Genomic DNA, 13,988 nt, shown 5'->3' with positions numbered 1-13,988 from the left:
GGTAAAGGAAAAAAAGTGACAAAAATAACATCAGTTTTTTGTTGGGAAATCCCTTAAGAGCCCATGCGTGACCGAAGAAAAGAGACAAACTCCCTGACCCTCCCTTTGAAAAATCTCATAATTCCTTGTCTCTGCAATCTGCAATCATGACTGCTGTATACCACTACAAGTGTGTTATACACTCTGAAAAGGTCATGTCCCTGCATGTAACTAATGTAGTTTCTAGATGGCTTAGAAAACAACTTTTTTAACATTGTGTTCTTTAAACACAGCAGATCTTTTGCTAATTTAAGTTTTTAGCTAACAGCGATATTAACAGGTTTCATATCTGTGTATTTTTTATATCTACCTCTCTCTATGACATGTAATAATCTCCTTGTATACTGGGTACATAATGGCTAAGAGCATTTCATAGCCCAGCCCCTTTTCTTACAGGAGTTTCCAGAGGAAATTTTGAATGCTTAGCATGCCTTACACACAAAGGGGTGGATTTTGCTGTCTTTTCTTTAGTCAATGATGTGTTCAACACTCCTTCCACTGTCACTCCGTCACTTCTTGGTCATCGATCATCTTGGTCTGATTTCCGTTATGTCACTTGCTGATGTGTACCACACTGTGGTAGAAAGCCATTCAGTATTATTCATCGAGCAGCTGACTGTCCAACACACGGAGCAGCACTCGTGGCTATCACAAATGAATTCTCACAGCTGAAGTTTGGGATTGGGAGCCATGATGTGTTTGGTTGGTATTTCAGGTGAAACTGATGGAAAACCCCATCTTTCCATCATATTGTTTTAATCTGTACACATATTGTTTTGTTGTGTTTGAGGGTGATACATTACTGTCTTTGAGCAGATGCTCTTACCCATTTTACAATTTTATCCATTCATACAGCTGGATATTTATTGAGGCAATTGTGGGTTAAGTACCTTGCCCAAGGGTACAACAGCAGTGTCTCAGTGGGGAATAAAACCGGCGACCTTTTGGATATGAGCCATGCTCCTTACTACTACATCACACTGCTGCTCAAAGATGAGCACCTGGGTAATTTGACATTAATGTGACGTATTTTCTCAGCATGCATGCACATTCAGAATAACTTCTTATCTGTTTCATACTGCTGGACTTTAACCAAACCAACTGTGGTTCTTGCACTTTGTTCAAACAGCATTGTCCCTCCAGGGAATCAAACCAACAACCCTTGAGTGACAAGCCCTGCTTTGTTTCACTACACCACACTGTTTTACCCTGTTTATTTGAAGCCAAAACATGTTATGTGGTTTGACATAGAAATGAAATGGCTAAGTGGACTGCACAAATAGCTTGATTTGTGGCCGCACTGTTGAATTAAGTAACAATTATATAAAAATAAATATTTATATATTTTTAAAAATCTGATGTAAGAATACAGTATGCTCCGTCCACCGATCTAATGACTCACATTCTTGGATCAGACGCATATTGAAATCTGGCAACACCATAAATATAGAAAAGTAGGGCACCCTTCAAGACACACGTACACTGAATGTAGGACAACTGTATGCATCGCGCAGTCCGTGTGCACTTGTGACAGGTGGACATTATGTAAGACAGTGAGTGATTCAGTGCTTTCAGATGCTGTTGTTGTGGCAGGGAAATGACCATTCCTCTTGACCACTGACTGCAGTCTGCTTTAACCCCTTCCTTCCTCACTCGCTGACTGTCTTATCTCTGCAGTCATTTGCGTCAGTCAGTTTCCTGCGATCATCACTCAGATGTGCAGTTATTTAATTATATAAATGAATGAATGTTATCTTGCTTTGTACATCAAGAGCCTGCGCCAGTGAATCAATAAAACTCAAACCAACTGACAAAAGACAGAAAATACTTCTGAATATTTGCAAATATTTGAATCAATGCTGCTGAACCATTCCCTCATACCAAAGTCTGGATACAACTTCAAAAGAAGACAGCATGTAGAAAGTAATAACGTTAATCTGTGAGCATGGTAAGTGCAACAGTTATGTAACAGAGATGGGAGTTAGAAGTCCCAAGGCAATACTGGAACATCCAATAACTGTAGATGTTAGCAGTGGCAGATTGCCACCACAGCCTATTTCATTGCTAATCCTGCCTTGGAGTTTCCACCCTTCATATGTTTGTTGAAATAGAGATGTAAAGTCATAAAGCGCATAAATAAAAGACAGCGGGGAGCATGCACACACACACACACACACACACACACACACACACACACACACACACACACACACACTGCAGGACACTTCGGTGTTTAATGTTGGAAAGTTTCTTCTGATCTAATGCAGTCCCTTTGAAGAACAAAAGACAGCCCCTTTTGTTCAAAGACAAGAAAGCTTCAGTCTGCCTCCTAAGGAACACATGGGAAGCTCGTCCACATCTTCTAACGTTGGGTGGGCAGCAGACAGGGAAAACAAAGAGTGCGTGGCAGGACACAAACATTCTGATGTACCCCTGGCAACAGACACACAATTTAACTGAAGAAAACACAAAGCACTTACATTTTTTTGCAGGTGCCAGCAGATCGCAATGAACTGCAAAGTATTCATCTCTTTCATGTGCTTACATTGCCCACACCTTGAAATGCAATGCAGCATGACCTGCCGTTCAGATATTATAATTGCCTGGCATTTAGATAAGCAAAAACTACTTGGCACATGAGAGCCACTTCAAAACATAACCGTTTTAAGACTAAATGCCATGGCACTGGGTTTGAAACAGTCCTCACACAGTAACAGCTCCTTTCAGAAATATATAAAAGGCCGTGCAGAGCACAAGATTAAAGGAGTTTTGCATTGCACGTGTGTCTCTGCAACTGTTCCCCAGAACTGTGGCGTGAAAAGGGGATGGTGCTACTCAGTGTGCTTCACTGACAGGGTAAAAACCTTCGGCCCTTAGAGCGGCACGTGCCTGTCAGAACCAGATTAGCTCTGCACTCGAGGTTATGAAGCTGGTCAGAGCTACCACCGACACGAGGTCCGCCGGCCCCCTTGGCAGATCAAAGCCCAGCTCTCTTATCCGGTCACAAAACCCTAACAACACGGTGCTTGATAACAAGCTAACGAACGATCGGAGGGCAAACTGTGTGTGCTTGTACACACGCCACAATCTGTTCTGGGAAATGTGTGACCATTTAAGGGGAAATAAGCTCAAAAAATAGCCTATTAGAAGCAGTCTGGGGCCAAGGGCCCTATACAGAACTAAAGCTGAGATTAAGAAGTCATGCTTTGTGTGATCCAGTCCACAATAGCCTTAGAAGTGGTGACCTGGTCATAACTTCTTAATATTTAGTAATTTTAAAAGTATGCTGTTAGCATAGGAGTATACCACTATAGCCCATTGTGTTTTGGACATTTTCACTTGTGCGTTATGCATATTAGAGCTCCTGGTATTGGCAATGACAGATCATCTAATATTTATGTACATATTTCAAAAATTAGTCATAATGTTTGCAGTCCAAAAAAAGGAAAAGCCTCACACCAGGTTTACCCACACCATCAGTTTGAAAAGGGCAGACATTTGATAAGCAATGTGGATGCAGCTCACTTATTAGTAAGATAAATTACTGAATCATCAGTGGACACGTAATCAAATCTAAACCAGTATATCAACACCACTATACAATTTAAAGCATTAATTTGAAATTTAAAGATGTGCTGTAAATAATAAATAATTCATAATTTTGACACAAAGGTCCCCACCTTTTTTTTTTAAGAAAGGCACGTGCTATAGAGAAGTGCTATTATCTGTTCTGGAGGGAGCAGGAAAACAGAGCTTTTCAAAAACCTCTTATAAGATGACCCTTTATGTACTACGACATGCATAATTCACAACCCAAAGTATCAGTGTCTCAGAATATGCATGACATACACCAACACACATGCTCATTTCCTGAGGTTTCTTGTCAAACAAAGGGTGCCTTATCCAATGGCAGCTCAGAACCAGAACACATCAGAGCTGCTGAAACCCAACATCAGTATGTATATACAAACTGAATAAAGAAATTATACTGTATTTCTGTGGCAGGGCACATTTTAGAATCCATACGTTTTCTTGTTTTACTCAGAATTCCTTCTCTGAGCTCTTATTTCTGCACTTTCATCACAAAGACTTTGCCTTAAATAAGAGACCCTTGTAAACTGAGGGATGAATTCAAAGTCTATTTTATCATTGTCCATAAATTTGGATGGAAATAAAGACTTCGGTAACTGAAGATTTAGCCTGCGATAACACTGACTACTATGAAGCTTTGTTGGTCTCTTCTTAATTCTGCTCTACGGCTAATGGAAAACTAACATTATAATCTGTTTTTGTTTATAGCTATAGCGCATGCATGCATGCAAGATGGTCGAAATTGTGAAGAAATGCTCCTCAGTGCTGATCAATGCCCCTCACAAACAAAAGGATTTAAAAGCTTCTTAGACTAGGAAGCTCAAAAAGCTCTTTCTGACCTACAGATACACACCATAACAAGCACCAGAGGCCCAGAGACCAGGGCCCCAAGGTACCAGAGACCCACACTACAGCTTCCCCATTCAACCAAATGTTCAGAAAGTTCAGCACACATCTGCTGTTATACAATGGCTAATTTAATCTAACTCTGGTGTTTGACAATCAATCAATCAGTCAGTCAATCAAACACAGCTGCCTGTTCTCAAGAAAGACCTGAAAATGCAAAACTTAAGGTGAATCTGATTAAAACAAATTGCAATGACTGCAATTGTCTTTACACGCAGAGGAATTAAGATTTAGTCCATTCTGGTGAAGGTTGGGAAAATTTTCACTAAGTTCATTAAAGGAAAAGCAACAAAAACAATTTTACAATCATTTGATTATTTAAGCCAAAAGCCAGATAATCTGACTGGTTTTAATTCCTACATTCATTGAGCTCATGAAAAAGCATAAAGGACTAATTTAAAGCGGTCATCAGCTGTGTACTGGAAAATATAAACTCAACATACACGCAAACATACAAAAAAAAACTGCATTTTTACATCTGATAAAATATGATGATAATCGTTGAGGGTTTCTCAGCATTTAACTTTGATGTTCATTCAAAATTAAAATTACAACCCTTTGTCAGACTGTTTTGTTTTATTATAGCCCTTTCACAACAGAGAGCTCATGGAAATTAGAGGCTGAAACATCATGATGTTGGTTTGTGAATTTCTGACCAGTTACAGCTTCCGCACTCTAATTGACTGAGATCAGAAAAGCTAGTTTCCGGGGTAACTGGTTGGCAGGAGGCACATGAAAAGAAAGGTTGCTTGTGACATAGCAAGTGGTTCATGTGCGTCACCTCAACGTCATGAATTGGTTTCTTTGCTGGCGAGAGAAATAAATCAACTGATATTTCTATAGACGTAAATAAAAATAGCTTTTGTTCAAGGATAAATTACTACTGCTAACATACTAATCAACTCAAGGCCATGGAAGTGACATGGATGAAAACAATGTTTTCCAGTGTGACGCAGTAGGACTTCAAATGTGCTCCACTGAGTCAAGAGGGAATTCGGTCTTGATGATCAAAATCAAAGAAGAACATGACATCAAATTACAGGCCTTGGCTCCACTAGAGCTAGTTAACTGCTTACATGGACTCAAATACAACTTTTCTCTTCTCCAATTCATCCAGCAGAAACAGGGAAAGAGCTGTTTGATATGTAAATTTTAAGTAAGATTTTTACTTGGAAAATACATTTTGTTTTTGGAAGGAACATGACTTCCTATGTTCAACACGGGTCAGCTGATCTGTAATGCTATTATAAGCTTAAATCAAAGACTTATTTGGGGAATTTAGACATGAATACTTTACATTATTGTTGTTTAGCAGACATTCTTATCCAGAGCAATTTACATAGTTCCATTTGTACAGCAGGATATTTACTGAGGCAATTCTAGGTTAAGTAGCTTGCCCAAATGTATAACAGCAGTGGCCCAGCAGGGAATCAAACTAGTAACCTTTCGGTTATGAGTCAAGCTCCTTACCACTATGCCACACTAATTATTCATAAGAAGTTTAAGAAGAATTTGCATTTGAATGAAATTAATAATTACTGTGTCACTTTATAGGACAAACATGGATTATGTAATCCGTTTATTTACGTGAGGGAATGAGGAACATCACATTATACAACGCACAAGAGAATTTTATCAGATCGCTGTATTAAGTAATCTGATTGCTGACTCACCGAAGACAAAGTGGCCTAGTTTTGTGAAAAGAACAGATGACATGGAGTGGCCCAATCTGTGACCAGTCTGCGAGAGTGTGGCTCCGTCAGCAGGATACTTCCAGAGAGTTTCTCCACAGTTGTCAAATGTCAACGCACCAGAAGGAGCTGACGAGAGAAAGAGCACCATTTGGAGGAAAAAGGAGGACGAAGTGGAACAACTTTGACATGAAAACCAACTGACATAATTTTTGTCACAGCTGAGTCTGTTTCTTTCATCATCCCGGTTTACTTTCAGGACTTATGCAATGGCATTCATGCCTTTCCACAAGTGAAGCCAAGGATAGTGCTAACCAGTACCTACTGTGATACCTATCATTGGGAACATAGATCTTACAGCGTGGCCTCAGCATTACAATGGTACAAAGATGAAGTTTCACAATAGCCATACTGTCGCTTTTTTAGCTTTCCCCCTGTCTGCAACCCCATTTTGAATTCACCAGTTGTACATTAGGCTTGTCTCAAGGCAACAATCTCTGTACTCGTGCAGGAGTGCTGGGAAGAGACAAATGCAATTCTCATGCATGCAGGTACCAAAATTTTTCACACTGCAAGCCACATCACACTACAGGGGAGCGAGCGTTCATTGGAGGATAGAAACCATTCCAATGATGCCATCCATGCAACTTGCAGGTGTGCAATGACTTGCAGGGTGCCTGAGAGCGGTGATATGAGGAAGCCCTAGCCACAACCCACCACCTATCCCCAGCTGGGAAAAGCCAATTTTGTACCACCGCTACACCGGTCATTGTTACCAAATGACATGACCAGCTTCCAGCATGTCACCTCAGACTAAGTTAGCCACATTGCCTTTCTTCCATTGCTCTGTCCAGAGATCCCCAGCTGCGATGCCTGTGTAAATGGCTCCCTGAAATTGGCGTAAAACAGGACTTCCTGTCTCAGACCTCTTGTGTATTGTGTTGCTTTGTAAACCTCCGCTTCCTTGGGACTGGACCAGATTTCTTCCCTGGATGCAAATGTGCCGTGGCAGCCATTGCTGCCAAGTTATTTGCAGTAAAAATACCCAAACAGACCTTTTACGGTCTTACATTTTCTGGACAGCGTGAAAAGAAAGGCTGAGTAGATGGGAAGCTACCAAAAAGAGGGAAGGAACAGCCAAGTATCACATATGTGAATATCGGTTTTCTGTAAAGGTTTAATGGAATCTGTCTTGTCAGCCCTAAAATATAGTAAGAGACTCCAAACCTTTCTCCTGAGCGGGAAGAACAGTCATAATTACAAAAGCAGACGTTGTTCTCTGGTCTGTCAAAAACATTGCTCAGCACCTTGTACAAGCATTTCAATTTTTGGTTGGGTCTTGAATACAAGAAATCTCTCCTCAGCTCCCCCCGGCTTTGCGCTGGTCGAGTAAAGTATTTTTTAATGGCCTTTACATATAAGTATGTTTTTTTCAAGTCTAGAAGGATGTCAGTGATTTCAAATGGATCCCAGTGTTTTATTTGGCATTAATACAATCTCCAGCTTTGACCGTTCAAATATGACACACATGTGCTTGAACTAATTAAGAAGTGGCACTAGCTATTTGTTAGTGATAATGTTTGCTGTTTGGGGAGGAACTTTATCTTCAGTTTACAGTGTGGATGATGTTTGTCAAAGGAGCCATTTAGCTAATTGACCTTTTCTCCAACATGTAAGGAGAAATAGGTAGAAGAACAGCTGAGAAGTGCTGTATTCAGAAGTGGGAAAGTTTGCTGGCTCAATTCCCCCTCGGGCACTGCTGCTGCTGCCCTTGGGCAGAATTGCCTCAGCAAATACCCAGTTGTATAAGTGGATAACATGTAAAATTGTAACCTACGTAAGTCACTCGGGCTGGCAGTGTCTAAATAACAATAATGTAATGCAAATATAAGTGTACAGTTGTGGGTTTCAGTCTTACCTGGATAACTTTGACACCCTCTGTGATTCCTACAGTAAGTGTTTGGCTAAAACGAAACCAAATACACGTCAATGTGGCTTCAACTACTTTGTATGAGTAGTTAAGAGGTCACTCTTCACAGCTTCAACAAAGGTATTGCCTCTACCCAAAAGGTACTTGAACTCTTGAACTCTTAATTTGACCTTGATGGAATTCAGTCTTTCTCCTTGGTATCCCTGATGTGGACAGAAGTTATTCAATGCATAACTCATGGACCAGAGAGAGAAATGTTATTTTGGTATTGGGTTAAAAGTGAACCTCTTGGCCACTGGTTATGTTTTGAAGAGGGTTGCATTACCACCATCAGCAGTGGCAGTATCAGACTCAGAGAGAAGCCATGCATTAGTATGCGGCTGCAGAGAGAAGCTGTGCATTACTATATGGTTGCAGGACTGTATATGAGAATCGAGGAGTTCATTAACACTTCCTTTGCTCCTGTTTGTGTTGAAAATGGATTCCAGTATTGCAAATGGCTGACAAAAGAAAGTGTTTTCTTTCTTTCTCAGGCCATTTTAGTTTTAGGCTAGTGTTTTGTGGTGTACTGTAGGTTGTCAGCTTGTACTTTCACCAGCTCCACCAACAAAAAACATAGCTTCAGAGAAAGTGATGGCTTTGAAACAGCAACCAGCTCACACATCCAATGAACATGTTTCCACTCAAAACAAGGGAAGACACAGGAAAAAAAGAGATGCAATTATGACACCAACGTCATCATCTTTAATGGCAATATGAGTATTTTTTTCCAAAACAGCTCCAGTCACAAAAGCACAAATTATTTCAAACGATTTTATTAAATAAATAAATACTGCACTTTGTCCATAATAAGTTATTTCCACGATAATAAGAAGTGCGTGCCTCCAGCCATGACAGTGGAACAGCATTGGTCCTTTTTCCTCGCCACCGATCTCCCCAACATTGTGCACACTGCCCGGCAGGGCCCTAACTTTGGGTCTCCTCCCTCCCTTCCCTCCCATCGTGGAATGTATTCACAGTTAGAAGTCAACTCTGCTCCACAGAGAGCTACACAGAATCACCCTGCCCTGCTGAAGCCACACCCCCTCCCTCCCCCAACACAGTCTGAAGACAGTACAATGTCCACAGGTCCAGCACTGCTTCAACAAAGCAAGATTTTTAAAAAATCTATCGTTTTTTATTTTATTTAAATGTCCACCTGGTTCCAGCCCAGCGTTCTTCTTCTCCCCTCTTCTTCCTCTCAGAAAAGTTCATTTGTACTACTGGTACCTCCATCCGATCCCGATCGCTCACTTCCAGCCCTCCATGCTGTCGACATGCGGCCAAGTCCATTGTGCCCTACGTATGAATCAAGTCCATCCCTGAAATGACTCCCCTGACCGACCCCGCCACCCCCCCACCCCGTACATGTGCTTCAGTTGCACCTCTGAAGGAGCATGTTGAGGGCGTACTCCATCCTGTTGCGTAGGTCAGCGGAGCAGCCTGACATCAGCAGGGTGCTCAGTCTGAGGGTGGTGGAGACGCGGTCCTCGTTGATGTATGTCAGCAGGTACTCCTCGCTCTGGTTGCACAGGATGATCTTGGTGTGGTCATGGTAGAAGTTCACCTGTCCAGAAAAAAAAAAATGAGCCCATGGTTAAGGCACAGGATCAACACAAGAAGGTGCTGATCTAAGGTGGCACAGCAGGAATCTAATACATGTGAATCTAGAACTGCACATTTCTTGGCAGTGTCATTACAGGATTGGACCTAACACTAATCCTAACCCTAACCCTACCCCTTTGGAAATGTCCTTTAATTCAAACAAGGGGCACTGAGAAAGAACAGCCCGAGGGTTGAGCTTACCTGGAACGTGCCATCATTGAAGAGCATCATCAAAGCGCGGTCAGACTTGAGCCACTGCAGGAGGTAGAGCCTCGGCTTGCGGGTGTCGGCAACACTTGGCAAATCGCCGCCCTGTTGGAGACAGAGGAACGCCGTCGTTGAGCAAAAGAGGCATCACACAAACATATTGGCAACAGGGACTGCAAGGCAACGGGAGGTGGGGGCTCAGGAAGGGGCCACTTACATCCATCAGGTTCTCCTCCATGTAGTGCGCAAAGTACTTGAGGATGGTGACCTGGCTGATGAACTGCTCGGGGGCGTCCGACGTGGAGAAGATGGAGCACTGGCCCAGCTCAGCGTAGTAGTGCACTGTCCTGGAGAGGAAGGACAGGCACGTTAGAGAAACGACAGAGCCGCGGCCAGCAGCGCCCAGCCACTGGACAAACTCTCCACCAGTCACAAACTTCACTGACAGGTCAGACCTAGGTGAGGGAGCACGTACTTCTTGTCGGAGAGCAGGCTCATGTGGGTGCCGTTGTTGAAGAGCACACCCACGATGTGGTCCGAAAGCTGGTACCCGAAGCCGTACTTGTTGGAGTAGTCCACCCATTTAGTCACCCACTGGAAGCTGCTGCTTACGTTCTCTTTCGGAATGTCGCTGGCTGAAACAACAGGGGTTAGACTTAATTAAAACCTATTACCCAGCATTCCCTCTTGCGGTTAATTTAACGAGGTAAGCATGCTACAGCTGTATACTTATGACTCACGAAACGGAAGTGCACTGGGGCTTACCTTCTGGCATGTTCTCAAGGCAGCCCCTGAGGACTCTGGTGACAGTGTCAGCCACACTGCCCATGGTGCTGTCTTCAAGACCTGCAACATAAAGGGAGCGCATTACAATCCATTCCTGCCCCTCAGGCTGAATTATGACATTGAAATCGACCCTTGCAGCAGCCCCACATGCAGCGCTGCAGTTTGGATTGGATAGGGATGCCCAGTCGCGATGCTTACATTCACTGCTGCTGCTGCAGCTGCCGAGGGTGCCCCGCACGATCATCCGGATGGTGTCTCTTATCTGCTGCTTGTTGTTCTCCTTCACCAGAACAACTGGCTTCCCGGCGGGAGCAACTGGGGGCTTAGCATCCTGTGGGAAAGCGAAGGAGGGGGGTGGGGTCAGGTTACGCCGTAACTGACTGTGACCGCAAAGGAATGTTAGTCTATGTAGTGGCGCTGTTAACTGCGGCTTGGTGGAAAACCTTGCTGCTGCTCACCTCAGATGGCTGCTTGCAAGGCTGCTGGCTGATGGACATCTTCCTCAGGTCGTGACTGAGCTTGTAGATTTCCTCTTCCTCTTTGGTTAGTTTATCTACCGGAGCAATTTAAAAAAATAACACCCCCTATTAGTGCCAGCACTGACATATTAACAGTGCCTCACTGACATAATGGGCAACATTAAATCAATGCTAACTGAGACTTTGACAAAGCTACCATGTGAATATAGGTAAAATATTACCAATTCATGACAAAACGCCTCCATCAGAACAAATCACTGCTGCAGAGTCTCTTAAAAGTAACTTCCTCGCTTTCACAGCTTGTGAAGCGTTTCCCCTGCGGTACTTACTTAGGTTCTCGTAGTACTTGGCCTTGTCCTTCTTGCCCCCAAACAGGGCAGCCGCTGCCTTCTTGAAGAAGTTCTTGGCAGGGCTGGAGAGGTGGAAGTCTGGGGCCGAGTGACAACAGCTTGCAGACAGGCGGTCAGGCGTGAAGCCCTGTGGTGGGGACAGACCAGAAAGGGGCACAGGGTGAGGGGCCTGAGATTTGACTAGCGCGGCTGTAAGAGCACAGCAGGCGGAGCGCCGGTCTGAGAATGCACACCTGGGTGAAGAAGTCGTGCCTCAGGATATCCTCCAGGCCGGGCCGGTCCTCTGGGCTTTTGGACAGCATGCTGGCGATCAGCAGCTTGGCCGGCGGGGACAGAGAGGAGGGCATGGAGTACCGGGCCTCCCGGATGCACCTGTACGTCTCCTTCAGGTTGGTGGTCTCAAAAGGGGGCCTCCCAAGGAGCATGGTGTACCTGTGAGAGTGCAAACCCATTGTGAGCAGCCGGCAAAAGCATTTGTCAAAAAACACAGCTGAAGGACTCTGTATCCTGCTACACTAGAAACATGTATTCCACTGCAGGAAAGGACAGGCTCACCCGAGAGCATGTGGAATAGCAAGAGCATTAATCAGCACTTGAAGCCAAAGCCCCAATCTAGAGGTGTGTCAGGAAAAGGCTTGCGATATCCGTGCTTACTTACATGACGCAGCCAAGCGCCCAAACGTCTGACTCGCACCCGTGCCCCTGCTTGTTCAAGACCTCAGGGGACAGGTAGTTGGGCGTCCCGCAGATTGTCCTCCTCCTGTTCTCTAGCGGTTCCAGCTTTGCGGCCAGACCAAAGTCCCCCACTTTCAGCTCCATTGATTCGTTGATAAAGAAGTTGCCTGGATGGAAAAAATAAACGTTCTGTTAGAACACAGTCCTGCTATGAGCTGATGAATGAGAGCATGGACAGCATTGTGCTGTGATAGTAGGATTCGGTGATTGCTGCCTACCAAGTTTCAGGTCTCTGTGCAGGATCTCTTGCTCGTGGAGGTACTTTATTCCCGACACAATCTGTCTGAGGTAGTACCTCACCTCTGGCTCCGTGAGCACTTTGCGTGCCTTCAAAATGTGCGCCAAGGACTGCAAAAAACAAAAGCAAATGAAACACATCGCCACTGTGCAGCAGACAGCTACAACACAGGTCCAAGACAAGGAAACTAATTTATTAATGTACACACGTATATCAAGAGAATAATCACAAAAGACACTTACCCTTCTGCTGCAGTATTCTAGTAGGATGTAAATGTTGTCTTTATCCTCGAAGTGATGGTAGAAGTGTACGATGTGTTTGTGGTGAAGAACTCTGTGCAGTTCTATTTCTCTGTCAATCTGTCAAACACAAACGCCACACACGTTATTTTATCACGAATATTCGCTTCCACGTGCGACTGTCGATCATGTAAAACAAGAAGCACAAAGTATAAAAATCGTTTTGCGTTTACCTTTTCCCTTTGGTGCGGCTTGGACACGCGTGTGTGAGGAATAATTTTCGCAGCATACACTTTATTGGTCGCCAAGTCCGTAAATTCGTAACATTTGGCAAAACCTCCCTACACAAAGAAAGCAGAAAACAGTAATGTTAGCTACATGACTGGGACAGGTGCTGCACCAGGCTACGATTAATTGATAAAAAATATATTTTACCTATAACAACAACTTTAAAATGGTTTGACACTCAATAACTCAAAGGCTGAGTGATGCAGTTTAAAAAAAAAACTCTTCGTGGCAGTATATTTTCAAACTCGAATTAACTAGCTGCGAATACTACATACATCAAACAACGAACGCTGTTCTCTGTGAAAACCTCAGTTCATCACGCTCCCGTTTGCCAATTCCAATCGTTTCCATTTCGATTTACCTTTCCAAGCACTTTTCCTCGGCAATAGCATTTCCCCGTTGTGGAGTCTGTAATGATCCGCGACATCTCAGGAGGTACTTGTGTGTTGTCCTCAGATTTCTTCCTTTTAATCTCACAGGATTTGTTGAGGGTGTGCTCGCACATTTTATTGTTGTTGGTAGGCTGATAAGCGATAGTCCTGAGTATATCCATTCCAATCCTCTCTCCCTTTACACAGACGTGAGCTCACTGCGTGGAGCGGGTGCGCTCCCAATCTTTATATGCGAGCGTCCGCCCCTTTGTGTGACAGGGCGACGTCACGGGACAGGATTCTCCATGCAGGCACCGCTGTGTTCTGGTCGCTTTCACAAAGAAGAGAGGAATGTAAATTACACTATTCTTTATTAGCTGCAATGTGTAGGGTGACTCGTATGAAACACTTAAACGCCACATTAAAATGTTACGATATTGCGCGCAGATAAGTATGATTTCAGTGTTGTATTATAACGTTGAAACGTATTTACG

The 13,988-nt window shown here is 43.6% G+C and overlaps 1 protein-coding gene across 1 annotated transcript; it reads right to left on the bottom strand.

The window, feature by feature from the left end:
- Window positions 1-9,546: 9,546 nt before the first annotated feature.
- On the bottom strand, window positions 9,547-13,702 carry LOC118777694 (serine/threonine-protein kinase PLK2-like). Its single transcript, XM_036528803.1, has 14 exons — window positions 13,485-13,702; window positions 13,069-13,176; window positions 12,839-12,955; window positions 12,577-12,706; window positions 12,282-12,465; window positions 11,857-12,055; window positions 11,603-11,750; window positions 11,253-11,347; window positions 10,993-11,125; window positions 10,774-10,854; window positions 10,484-10,643; window positions 10,226-10,355; window positions 10,003-10,113; window positions 9,547-9,763 (listed from the first exon to the last, which is right to left on the bottom strand). The coding sequence occupies exons 1-14, from the start codon at window positions 13,674-13,676 to the stop codon at window positions 9,572-9,574; spliced, it is 1,980 nt and encodes a 659-aa protein (XP_036384696.1). The 5' UTR covers window positions 13,677-13,702; the 3' UTR covers window positions 9,547-9,571.
- Window positions 13,703-13,988: the final 286 nt, after the last annotated feature.

Source organism: Megalops cyprinoides, chromosome 5 (genome assembly GCF_013368585.1).
Source record: "Megalops cyprinoides isolate fMegCyp1 chromosome 5, fMegCyp1.pri, whole genome shotgun sequence".
Lineage (NCBI taxonomy): Eukaryota > Metazoa > Chordata > Actinopteri > Elopiformes > Megalopidae > Megalops > Megalops cyprinoides.
The sequence above is the reverse complement of the archived record's forward strand: the minus strand, read 5'-3'. Positions and strand labels throughout refer to the sequence as shown.

What these genes read in the sequence shown, in the direction of transcription:
- LOC118777694 (XM_036528803.1), bottom strand. Translation starts at nt 13,676, where the DNA reads ATGGATATACTCAGGACTATCGCTTATCAGCCTACCAACAACAATAAA. An exon ending in TGGGCGCTTGGCTGCGTCAT is followed by an intron (nt 12,056 to 12,281) that starts GTAAGTAAGCAC and finishes GCACTCTCACAG; the next exon opens with GTACACCATGCTCCTTGGGA. An exon ending in TGGAGGAGAACCTGATGGAT is followed by an intron (nt 10,114 to 10,225) that starts GTAAGTGGCCCC and finishes TGTCTCCAACAG; the next exon opens with GGCGGCGATTTGCCAAGTGT.